General features: G+C 34.6%; 2 protein-coding genes across 4 annotated transcripts; both read left to right on the top strand.

The window, feature by feature from the left end:
- Window positions 1-583: 583 nt before the first annotated feature.
- Window positions 584-5,749, top strand: LOC133668832 (disease resistance protein RUN1-like). Of its 2 annotated transcripts, XM_062088847.1 has the most exons (6): window positions 584-742; window positions 1,173-1,716; window positions 2,546-3,650; window positions 3,749-4,039; window positions 4,123-4,990; window positions 5,239-5,749. In XM_062088847.1, exons 2-5 carry the CDS (start codon window positions 1,226-1,228, stop codon window positions 4,948-4,950), a joined length of 2,715 nt encoding a protein of 904 aa, XP_061944831.1. In that variant the 5' UTR covers window positions 584-742; window positions 1,173-1,225; the 3' UTR covers window positions 4,951-4,990; window positions 5,239-5,749. The 2 variants fall into 2 exon arrangements, with proteins under 2 accessions (XP_061944831.1, XP_061944833.1); XM_062088849.1 differs by lacking the exon at window positions 5,239-5,749 and having other exon boundaries at window positions 584-1,716; window positions 4,133-4,269.
- Window positions 5,750-6,893: 1,144 nt separating this feature from the next.
- On the top strand, window positions 6,894-10,569 carry LOC133668243 (uncharacterized). 2 transcript variants are annotated; one of them, XR_009833658.1, is made up of 6 exons: window positions 6,894-7,278; window positions 7,959-8,136; window positions 8,291-8,388; window positions 8,478-8,522; window positions 9,302-9,398; window positions 9,957-10,041. XR_009833658.1 is itself a non-coding variant. In XM_062088017.1 (6 exons), the coding sequence occupies exons 1-6, from the start codon at window positions 7,060-7,062 to the stop codon at window positions 10,176-10,178; spliced, it is 732 nt and encodes a 243-aa protein (XP_061944001.1). In that variant the 5' UTR covers window positions 6,898-7,059; the 3' UTR covers window positions 10,179-10,569. The 2 variants fall into 2 exon arrangements, 1 of the variants encoding a protein (XP_061944001.1); XM_062088017.1 differs by lacking the exon at window positions 8,478-8,522 and adding an exon at window positions 10,125-10,569 and having other exon boundaries at window positions 6,898-7,278; window positions 9,957-10,042.
- Window positions 10,570-11,272: the final 703 nt, after the last annotated feature.

Genomic DNA, 11,272 nt, shown 5'->3' with positions numbered 1-11,272 from the left:
CCTTATCACTCGAGGTTTCTTTTTTTTCTTTTTTTTTTCTCTACATGGTTTTATAGATGCAGATTGGGTTGGTAGTATTGATGATCGCAAGTCTACGGGTATATACCTTGTCTTCTTTGGTCAGATGCCGATTTCATAGAAATTCGGCAAGCAACACACAATTACTCGCTCCTCTACTGAAGCTGAGTATAAAGCCTTAGCAGATAGTACTGCTGAGATCATTTGGCTTCAATATTTGTTAACAGATCTGCAGGTTCTCTCCGTCTCTGCTCCTATCATTTGGTGTGATAACCTTGGCGCCACCTATCTCTCAACAAATCCTATTTTTCCATGCTCGTACTAAGCATGTTAAGGTAGATTATCACTTTGTCCACTACCGGGCTATGAAAAAAAGAGATTCAAATTCGTTTTATCTCCTCTCAAGATCAACTTACAAATATCTTTACCAAACTGTTACTGTTTTTCAATACAAATTTCAGGTCGATCCTCCATCTTTAGCTTAAGGAGGCAAATATATATATATATATATATATATATATATATATATATATATATATATATATATATATGTAGAGAGAGAGAGAGAGAGAGAAGGTTGGGTTAGGCAACTCAAGACACCTTACCTACCCCTGCCTTGACTTAAACACTGTTGACTTTTTGATCTATCTATCAACCAAAGGCAGACAGTGAGTACCATAATGCAGGTTCTCAATCACAGCAGAACACAGGAAAGCGAAGGCCAGTAGGCATTTATATCCTCTCTCTTGCTTTTGTTTTCACGACATGGAATATTATTTTGCATGGTGGTAGTATTTTCTTGTTTAATAGATAGAAGTTAGAGCACGAACGTCAATTGAACTACTTCATGATTGATATGTTTTAAATGAGCAATTAAAATATCAAAGGATTTGTGAGACACTCACAAGATGTTTAATTAGAGGGTTAATTTTATTTTCCCATCACTTTATGCAGTTCTTGTTGTTTTTTCCAGATTAGTGATATTTTCTGAGTGTTACTGGTGGTAGATATACTCCTTCATCATCCATGATGACTGCTACTAATATCAAAGGATTTGCAAAATAACTTCATGTTTTCTTTTTGGAATTGATTTTTAGTAACATGGGTATTTTTTATTGTCCCATCATTTTAAATAGTACTTTCTGTTTTTTCAGATTGCTGCCATCTTCTGATTGTTACTGCGGGTAGATATCCTCCATCCAACTTGATGGCTGCTGTTAATAACAAGAAATCAAGCTCCTCAATGTGTGAATTTTCTTATCATGTGTTTTTAAGCTTTAGGGGCGCGGACACCCGCAAGAATTTCACCGACCATCTGTATACAGCTTTGGAGCGGGCAGGAATTCATGTATTTAGAGATGACGATGCAATTGAGAGAGGTGCAGACATAGAATGTGATGTTGAAAAGGCAATACGACAGTCAAAAATGTCATTGATTGTCTTCTCGAGTAATTTTGCTTCTTCAAGCTGGTGCCTAGATGAGGTTGCAATGATTATGGAACACAAAAAGCATCATGCTGGGCACATTGTTCTTCCTGTATTTTACGCCGTCGATCCATCAGAAGTCCAAAAGCAAACAGGTGATTTGGCAGAAGCATTTTCTGGACATGGAAAACGCTTCAAGGATGAGAAGATTAAGAGATGGAGGAAAGCTCTTTGCAAGGTCATTAATCTGGCAGGAATGGTTTTACACAACAGGTAATTAGTTTCTATACTTAATGTTAAAATTGAAAACTCCATTGATTAGTACGTAGTGAATGTTACTTGGTCATCATTTAGCTACTTTTGTTATAAATCGTTAATCCTACATTAGTTCAGATTAAGGAAATTGCAGAACAGGGTTGCTAAAAACCTTTTGGTAGTTATCAAATCAACACATCAGTGGTTGCCAAAACTCCATTGTTGTGGAACTATAACTTAAGGGAAAGAAAACTGAGCTGATGAAGTATATATAGAGAAAATAGAAAATGTGAATATCCCATTGAGCAAATGTCTCGATTGGAATACTCTTTGGTGATTAAAGAAATGTTTTCATAATGCCCTGAATCTAACAAATTCCATGAGTTAATTAATAATTGGCTCTAAAATGAGGAGTTTAATTACAATCAATTGAATATAATAGTTTCCTAACGGAATTCATAAACTTGTCAGTTAGGATAAGTAGATGTTTCTACTTTCCAGCCTGTTTAGGAAAGCGAGGATATGATTAAGGCCTTTGAAACTAGTCTTGATGCCTCAAATCCATATGGAGACTGGACCAGTATAGGCCCTGAAGCGAAGGGATTGATCTTTTGCTTTCAGGACTTAAAGTACTACAACTAGGTTTCTGAAGATTTGACTTTCAGTGTGGCCTATCTAGGGAAAATTAATGTCTTCAATATGGAAAGAGAAATGGAAAACTGTTAGGAAACTGGGATAAGAAATGAGGTATTGGCAAAAGAGAAAAAGAAGAGCAACGAGGCAGTGACAAACCATTTCTTTTTAAACAAGGGTTTTCTATTTTTATTTTTATTTTTTCTATGTGCAGACCTGAGGCAAAATTCATACAAGATATTGTCAAAAAGGTTGGAGAAATGTTGAAACGCACAATACTGCATGTGCCCTCTTATTTAGTTGGAGTTGATGCTCAGGTGAAAGGCATTAACAGCTGGATACAAGACAGGCCTGAAGATGTTAATATAGCAGTAATATGTGGAATTGGTGGTGTTGGTAAGACAACAATTGCCAAGACTGTTTTCAACCTCAATTTCGAACAATTTGATTGTTGGAGCTTTCTGAAGGATGTCAGAGAAACATCAAAGCAATACAATGGTTTAGTTCAATTACAGATGCAACTGCTTTCTGATTTGTCAAAGGGGGGATTCCACAAGATAAACAATGTAGATGACGGAACTATCCAAATAAGATATGCCACACGGTTCAAGAAAGTACTTATTGTTCTCGATGATGTAGATGATGTTGGCCAACTCAAATCAATTCTTGAAATGGGGAAATGGCTTTACAAGGGAAGTAGAATCATCATAACAACCAGAAATGGTCGCTTGCAAAGTTTTCATGATCAACCTTGTAAAGAGTTTAGAATTATGCCTCTTCATGAAAGTGAATCCCTTCAACTCTTTACTTGGCATGCATTTAGACAATCACAGCCTTCTGAATATTACTTGCAAGACTCTAAAAATATAGTGCGTTATTGTGGAGGGCTACCACTTGCTCTCGAAGTAATTGGCTTTTCTTTGTCTGTTCGAACTGGGGATTCATGGAAAAGAGCAATAAGAGAGCCAGAAGCCCTTGATGGTGGTAAAATTCACGAGATTCTTCGAGTAAGTTATGACTCTCTTCAAGATGATCGTGACAAGAATTTGTTTCTTGATATAGCTTGTTTCTTCATTGGAGAAGACATAACCTTTGTGGAGAGAATTGTAGAAAGCTGTGATTTCTATCGGAATGTTGGAATTCAAGAACTTATCGACAGATATCTGATATCCATTGATAAGGACAATAAACTGGCAATGCATCAATTGCTTAGGGAAATGGGATGGGAAATTGTCCGTCGAGAATCACCTGAGAATCATGGAGAGCGTAGCAGAATTTGGCGTCATGGTGATTCATTTAAGATTTTGAGAAAAAAAAATGTGAGAAGCTTACCTTTTGCATTTACTTGAATTACCAGTTTGCATGCGTCTTTTGTGATTTCTGTATTCTATATATATATATAATTGCTTCATAGCAGGGCTCAAGGTCTATTAAGAGCTTCATCCTTGACTGGGAACAAGTAAACATAGCCTCAAAATGTTTGGTGGACTTAAACACTGATGCTTTTGCAAGCATGAGCAATCTAAAACTAATCCATCTCAATAATTTGAGGCTTAAAGGAGGGTATGAAAATTTTCCAAAAGGATTAGTGTGGCTGTGTTGGCATCACGTCCCCTGGGATCATATACCAGTTGATTTTTATCTCGAGGATCTTATTGTTCTTGACCTATGCAACAGCAGTCTAAGACATGTTTGGCATGGAATCCGGGTACGTTAATAATCTATATCTTTCTCTGATTTCTCTCATCAATTGGTGAAAACTACTAATTATTTTCTTGTAATTTCAAATAGTGTTTTCCAGGGTTGAAGATCCTTAATCTCAGTCGTTGTCATGGTCTAGTTAGAACTCCAGACTTCTCAGAACTCCTTTGTCTTGAAATATTGATGCTTGAAGAATGCACGAATTTGGCTGAGGTTCACAAGTCCATTGGAAACCTACAAAATCTTTCCTTTTCAAGTTTTAAGGGCTGCATAAATCTCAAGAGACTTCCAGATGAAATGTGCAAGTTGACATCACTTCAAACTCTAATATTGTCTGGTTGCTCTAAACTTGATAGTGAGATACCGAATCACTTGGAAAAAATGAAATTCTTGGGGGTGATTCGTGCAGATGGACCTCTCATGAGTCAGTTTCAAAAGTGGGCTTCAAGAATGTGGTCCTGGTTAATGAGAAACCACACATTATCAACCAAGCGTTCATTCGATTGCTTACCATCTTCTTTGGTAAATTTAAGTCTTGCAAACTGCAATATAAGGGATGATATGATGCCTAATAATCTTAGTTCCTTGCCTTGTTTGGAACATTTGGATCTAAGTGGAAATCCATTTGAGCATCTACCTGAAAGCATTGGTGGCCTGAAAAGGCTTGATACTCTTATGTTACAAGGATGCACCAGTCTCCAATCACTTCCAAGCCTACCAAGTAGTTTAGAGAGATTACTTATAAGCAATTTTGGACCCCTACTGGGACCACTGGATATCTACATGTTTGGTCGCCATGAACCAGACAAGCTTCAATGCCTGTTCAAGTTAGAACACTTGCTGAACTTTGACTTGGAGATGATTTATAATGTTGGTTTGCAGATATCAGAATCCATGAGAATCACTCAAGACCACTAATTTTGATGCAATGACAACACAAGGAAAGACTACCATCCAGGTCCACTCTTACCTTTTTCTTATTTCGTGTGTTCATTGTCACATGTGCATTCTAACGGTCCTAAACTGACATTTTCTTAAATGCTTTACATAGTTTTTAAATTTGACATTCAAGAAAGGAATCTCTAAATGCAGGTCCCTTGGCAGTTCCTGTCATTCTATCCATTAGTAGTCTTTATCCTGATATATACCAAGCTTGTGGCGTATTTATTCTAGTGCATTTTGTGAATTATGACTATGCTGCAACAGGTATTTCAAGATGGTGGCATAAGTAACATATATCTGCCAGTGCATGAGATTCCAGATTGGTTCTGTCATGCGACAGGGACATGCCATGCATGTTATTGCGTACCTTCAAGTTCTAGTTTTGAGATCTTTGGTTTCAACATATGTGTTGTGTATACATGCTCTGACCTGAGGGGTAATTTTGAAAGTTCTAGCAGTGCCAAAATAAGAATCAAAGCCAAAGGTCAAATTTTGGAGTACAGCCCAGAAATCTTTGGAGTTCCTGAAGCCAATGATAATATGTTGTGGTTAAGCCATTGGCCGCTTAGTTACAAGTTAGAAGCTGGTGATTCAGTTGCGTGTTCCATAATTTTGCCTGCTTGTTTTCAAGTGAAGAAGTTTGGCATCCACCTAGTTTCACTGCATCAGAATCCAGGAACTCTGCACAAGTTTTGATGACAGTTGATATTCCTTTTCTTTCTGCATGTAAAAGATATTTTTTCTATGTTAATTGAGGCTCGAGTTTTGTTTTCAATCAATTTTAAAGAATATTTTTTTAAAAAATAACAGCTACCGTAATATAAAACAGGCTCTAAAATTTCATTTGAAAACACGGGTTACACCGCAACTATTTTACATTTCTAAACGGGCAATCTACGAGTATTTGAAAGTATAATAATTTTTATTTTTAGATATATTTTACTTGAAAAAATATTAAATTAATTTTATATAAGTGTTTTTTGATAATTTTAATATACTATATAAAAAAAAACTTACCTTTGCATCCATATTAATTTTGGATGCTCAATCCATTGTTTCATACTTTTAAACAATTTTGAATTTTCTTAGCTAATTTTAATTTTTAATTTACTTTTTTGAAAAATTACTCTATTATTCTATAGTTTAATCAAAATTAAACTTATTTATTAAATTTTGAAAAATTAAACTTTGTAATCTGAATTTTACCATACGTACTAGGTTATGTTTTAAGTCATGGAGTAATTTTCTTTAGTTTTATAATCTCATGCATGTAATTGCTTTATAATTGATTGTTTGGAAGTATAATTATAGTTGTTTTTTAAAATATTTTTTCTGGTAAAATATATTAAAATAATATTTTTAAAAAAATAATATTTTTAAAATCATTGTATTAAAACGATTCAAAACATACAAAAAAAATAAAATTTTAATTAAAAAAATAAAATTTGTATAGAACATGGTCTACATCGCGTTTCCAAGCTGTAGACATCATGGCATTAACAACAACAAAAAAAAGTACAAGCACAAAATTTTCAAAAGAATCTATTTATTTTTATGGTTTTATTTTTTTAATTTTAAATTAATTTTTGATATTAATATATTAAAATTATTAAAAAATAATTGAAAAAATATTTGAAAGAATGATAAGTATTTGAGTGTATTTTAAATGTGTGTTTCACTTTATTTATATATATATAATTTTAATGTATTGATATTAAAAATTAAAAAATTTATTTTAATATATTTTTAAATAAAATTTATTCTTAAAAACTCTTTACACTGTAATATTTAACATACAATAAAAAAACTAAAACATACTTTAAAAAACAGATTAAATAACCTTTTGAAACCGAGCCATGAACTAGAAGTTTAAGAAAATTAAAATAAATAAAGACACTTCATAAGAAAAAAATTAGCAGTCGTCTTGAAGTTAAAATTGGAAAGAACATAGCATCCTAATAAATACAACAATATATCCCACGAAACCTCCAGAACATTCGACTCTCTTTCCTTCAAATCCAATCCAGCCTGCAATTCTCACCAATACACACGAACGACTAGTCGTTCAATCAAACCCTAAAACCCATGTCGATCCCTCCATCTTCTTCAACATCGCAGCAATTCACTTACGCAGCATCGACGTCAGCAACAGTAGCAAACGGCGCTTATTTCCCTACCCCATTTCACCTCCAGCAATCGGAAACTTACCCAAAACCCTATGTCGCTCCACCTCCTACCGTCATGGCGCCCGTTTATCCGCCTGCCCCGATTGGACCCGTTTACTCCCTTCCACAGTACCAACAGGTCAGCAATTCTACATTTGTCTGCTGAATTTCAGTTTTTTTTTTTATTTTGTTTGTTAGGGCTTTTTATTTTGGATGATTTTGTTATACTTGCGAAAACTTTATGTGACGTTTGGTCCTTTTTGTGTTTTGTGAAGTGTGTTTTGGGGAAATGGGTTGATTTTACGGTTTAATTGATTGTTTTTGTGGTGATGTGAAAATCGAGTTGTAAATTTATAATTATGAGATGAATTATTTTTATTCATTCAAAATTGATTAATATTAGGAAAATGAAAATTGTGAGATTGTTAGTTATTTTGCTCATTTTGTTTTTGTGGTGGTTTATTTGGGTTTTGGGGGAAATGGTTAATTTTAGGGTTTTTGATTGGCTTTTTTTTTTTTGTGGTGGTGTGAAAATTGATTGTGAATTTGTGATTATGAGATAGATTTTTAAAAAAATGTTTCAGAATGGGTCTGGTTAATATTGGAATTTTTTGAAGTAAATGTAATGGGCATAAATCGGATAGTCAATCTAATTGGTTGCGAAATTTGGCTACTTTGATTTGGATTGTTTTTAGTTCTACTTTATTTGATAATGATAATTTGATGGGTCTTTTTATGTTTCCACTATTGTTTTTGTTTTATTTTTCATTTAATCTTATTTCTTTATGGGGTGAATGATTTTGTGGTGTGTTTGAACAGGCGCACCAGTTGTTTCAGAGGGATGCACAAACGATCACGCCTGAAGCACTTGAGAGTGTGAAAGCAGCCCTTGCAAATAGTGAGGTTGAACATAAAGCAGAGACTAAAAGGAAAGCAATTCCTCGTAAAGCTGCTGGCCAGACATGGGAGGATCCAATTCTTGCAGAATGGCCTGAAAGTATGTTGCTTCTCTGATGCAATTTTGTTTTTCTTTTGAGCTTTTCTATATAATAATGTTGGATTGACCATGGAAACGGTTCTTTTGTTGATATTGATTTTGGTCATTCATCACTGTATTTCTCATCTAAGGTGTTCACATTGTGCTGTTGCAGATGACTACCGCGTATTTTGTGGTGATCTTGGTAATGAGGTGAATGATGATGTTCTTTCAAAAGCATTTTCAAGGTTTCCTTCTTTTAACTTGGCCAGAGTAAGTTGATGTTTCACTCGCATCTCTTGATTTCTTTTGTATGAATAATTGTTTGCCTAGTCTGTGAAACTTCTACATTTCCTGTTCAGATTTTTCTTTGAAGCGCACAGAGCAGTGTTTTTCTGTGTACTAAGGTAGGCTTTGTCTACAATCTACATTTTGCCTGGACATCTTGATCATGTGAATGACATCTTGATCATGTGAATAACTTTCAAATTGCAAATTGATGTAATAATCTAATTCACTGTTTTTTTTTTTTATCATTATAAAATTTGAGAGTCAATATATTAGGCCCTCCATGATGCTTGGGTTTGATGGTATTGGTTCAGTTTGTGGACCGAGAGCAACATTTATAATCTTCAATATTTTTTCTTGGACAGGCATGTGATGAATTTATTTTGTTTTATTAGTATGATGGAGTAATCTAATAAATCCTTTGAAGATTTACCTTGAATGAGCATTATCTGGGTTAAACTAGGCCTGTTAATTCAATGTAGATTTTTTGTATTTGGTTGGAATAATCTCCATAAGGGTTTTTTCACATTACGTTTTCTGAAATTGCCTTGTGGTATGTGAGTCTAAAAGGGAGTTTTTTCATAGAAGATTAATTGTTGAAATAAGGTACAAATTTTAATTATGTTTTTGGGGATTTGACCATGATGCTTCGTCTCTGGTAGTTTGAGTTTGGTCCTTGGTACCTCATATTTAATGTGTGTGGGTGGCTGGGAGAGTGGGCTGTGATCATGTCGACAACGCATGTTTGTTCTATTGTGCCTGTTCATCGGCACACGGAATGCATTTGCTAATATGTTTTTCTTGTTTGTATTTCTTTCCCTTTCCTGGTGTTTTTTATTTTTATTGGAAGCTTCAATGGTTACTGTATATGCTTATGCTGTACTTCCTCACATAATAGGTTGTCAGGGATAAGCGAACTGGAAAGACCAAGGGCTATGGATTTGTTAGCTTTGCCAACCCTACTGACCTTGCTGCTGCACTTAAGGAGATGAATGGTGAGTCAGCTCTAATCTCTCTGCTTTTTTTTCCTTTTTGTTTTGGTTGTGCTGTTCTGTTATGAGCGGCTGTTGACTGTTTCTGTTACGAGGGAGAGAAGGGTGGGAACAAATGTTTGGACCCTGTTTTTGAGACTCTGACCTCTGTGCCTGTATCATTTCTCTTTTAATATAACAAGGTGGCTGAATGGCTGTTTGTTACCTTTTAACTTCGCTATGGGTACGTGATCGGCTTTCAGCTACTAAACAAGATATTTATGAAGAGAAGATGTTGCGTCTTGCATGTATTTCATAATTTTATCAGCCAGCTTTGGCTCTTTTGCACATGGATGATAATTAGAAGAGGAGAAAGTAGCTAATATTTAAATTAAAGGGCACTGGGCATTGTCCACTCTTGGCTATTGAACTCATAGATTTTGATTGGATCTTTGGTTGATATTTTAATTCCCTTTACCCAGTGATGAATTTAAGTAAAAAAATTTCGTACCTTCATTCAGAACGTACCCCTTTTCTGAGCTGTTTCAGTGTGTTAATTCTTTTCCTTAACCTTGATTTCAGGTAAATATGTCGGAAACCGGCCTATCAAATTACGGAAGAGCAACTGGAGGGAGAGGACAGATTACGGAGCTTTAGAAAGACAAAAGGTACATCTTCTTGTTTTTGCCCGAATCAAAATCATCTTCTTCCATTCACCCAATCTGAAAATCTGTTTCTATGACCTTTCAGAACCAGAGTCAAAGGAAACCGAAGCTTCCAAAGAAGAGTGTATTGCACAAGTAAGCGTAAGAAAGTGCCAGCCTTGTGATGACATCTAGGTGAGATGCCCGAAACAGCATGCCATGCCACCTTCAGATGGGTGTGCTGCTAATTTGCTTCCTTTAGCCCCCCTCCTTTGTGCTGGGGATAAAACCTAGCAGTCGTAAAATTACGTGATACATTTATGCTATATTCTAAACAATTAAATCGCATAATGGGAATTTCTCTAGCTTCTCAGGTGTTTTGAGCCAATCCCTCGCCGTCATTTTTTTCTCTTAATCCTTTTATTTGTTTGTAATGAAAGTGCAGAACGAGGCCTAGAAAGCAGGCTTGTCAGAACGAATCCACCATGTTTGTTTGTTATTGGATCAACCTTTCTTTTTATTATTAAAATGGCAATATTTAAGGCGGGGTATATTTGGTAGTAGGGGTAATATTTTATTTTGTTTGGAAATATATTAAAATAATTTTTTTTATTTTTAAAAAATTATTTTTAATATAAAAATTCCGGTTGTACAGCTGGCGAAAAGATTTTGTCGGGTCACTGTTTTAAAGACTCACTAGAACCCAATTCAAGTTTAGTTAACCTGCCAAGTGGAGTTTAATTATGCTTTAAAGAATGAAAATATAAATTTTGTTTGGTGGGGACCGGAGAAATGGCTGTGAGCGATGCCATTGTCCAAGTGGCCTGACCACTTGTGTGTATGTCATGCATTAGCAGTAGGCTAACACAATGAAAGAGTTGCGGTGGATGCTTCATGACAATCATATGTTCTCTTTTCACCTCATAGGAGAATAAAAGATTGCATGACGGAGGCTAACACAATGAAAGGATCCGATGGCTTGACAATCAAAGTAAAGGGATGGAAACACCTATGTAATGTGTTTGACAGTGTGATGGATGAAAAGTATTTTTTAAAAAATATTATTTAATTAAAAATATATTAAAATATTTTTTTATTTTAATATTAATACATCGTGTTACTAAAAATTTTGATATTTTATTTTACTTAAAATAAAAATTGTTTTATATTTTCAGGTTGTTTTATTTTGATGTGCTGATGTCAAAAGTACTTTTTTAAAAATAAAAAAACTTTATTTTGATATATTTCTAAACG

The sequence above is a fragment of the Populus nigra genome, chromosome 11 (genome assembly GCF_951802175.1).
Source record: "Populus nigra chromosome 11, ddPopNigr1.1, whole genome shotgun sequence".
Lineage (NCBI taxonomy): Eukaryota > Viridiplantae > Streptophyta > Magnoliopsida > Malpighiales > Salicaceae > Populus > Populus nigra.
This window is presented reverse-complemented; position numbering and strand designations above follow the sequence as displayed.

Excerpts from the sequence above, each read along its gene's own strand:
- LOC133668832 (XM_062088847.1), top strand. The coding sequence starts at position 1,226 with ATGGCTGCTGTTAATAACAAGAAATCAAGCTCCTCAATGTGTGAATTT. Across the intron at positions 1,717-2,545 it reads GGAATGGTTTTACACAACAG|ACCTGAGGCAAAATTCATAC; the intron begins GTAATTAGTTTC and ends TTCTATGTGCAG. Across the intron at positions 3,651-3,748 it reads AGATTTTGAGAAAAAAAAAT|GGCTCAAGGTCTATTAAGAG; the intron begins GTGAGAAGCTTA and ends GCTTCATAGCAG.
- LOC133668243 (XM_062088017.1), top strand. The coding sequence starts at position 7,060 with ATGTCGATCCCTCCATCTTCTTCAACATCGCAGCAATTCACTTACGCA. Across the intron at positions 7,279-7,958 it reads CCCTTCCACAGTACCAACAG|GCGCACCAGTTGTTTCAGAG; the intron begins GTCAGCAATTCT and ends GTGTTTGAACAG. Across the intron at positions 8,389-9,301 it reads CTTCTTTTAACTTGGCCAGA|GTTGTCAGGGATAAGCGAAC; the intron begins GTAAGTTGATGT and ends CTCACATAATAG.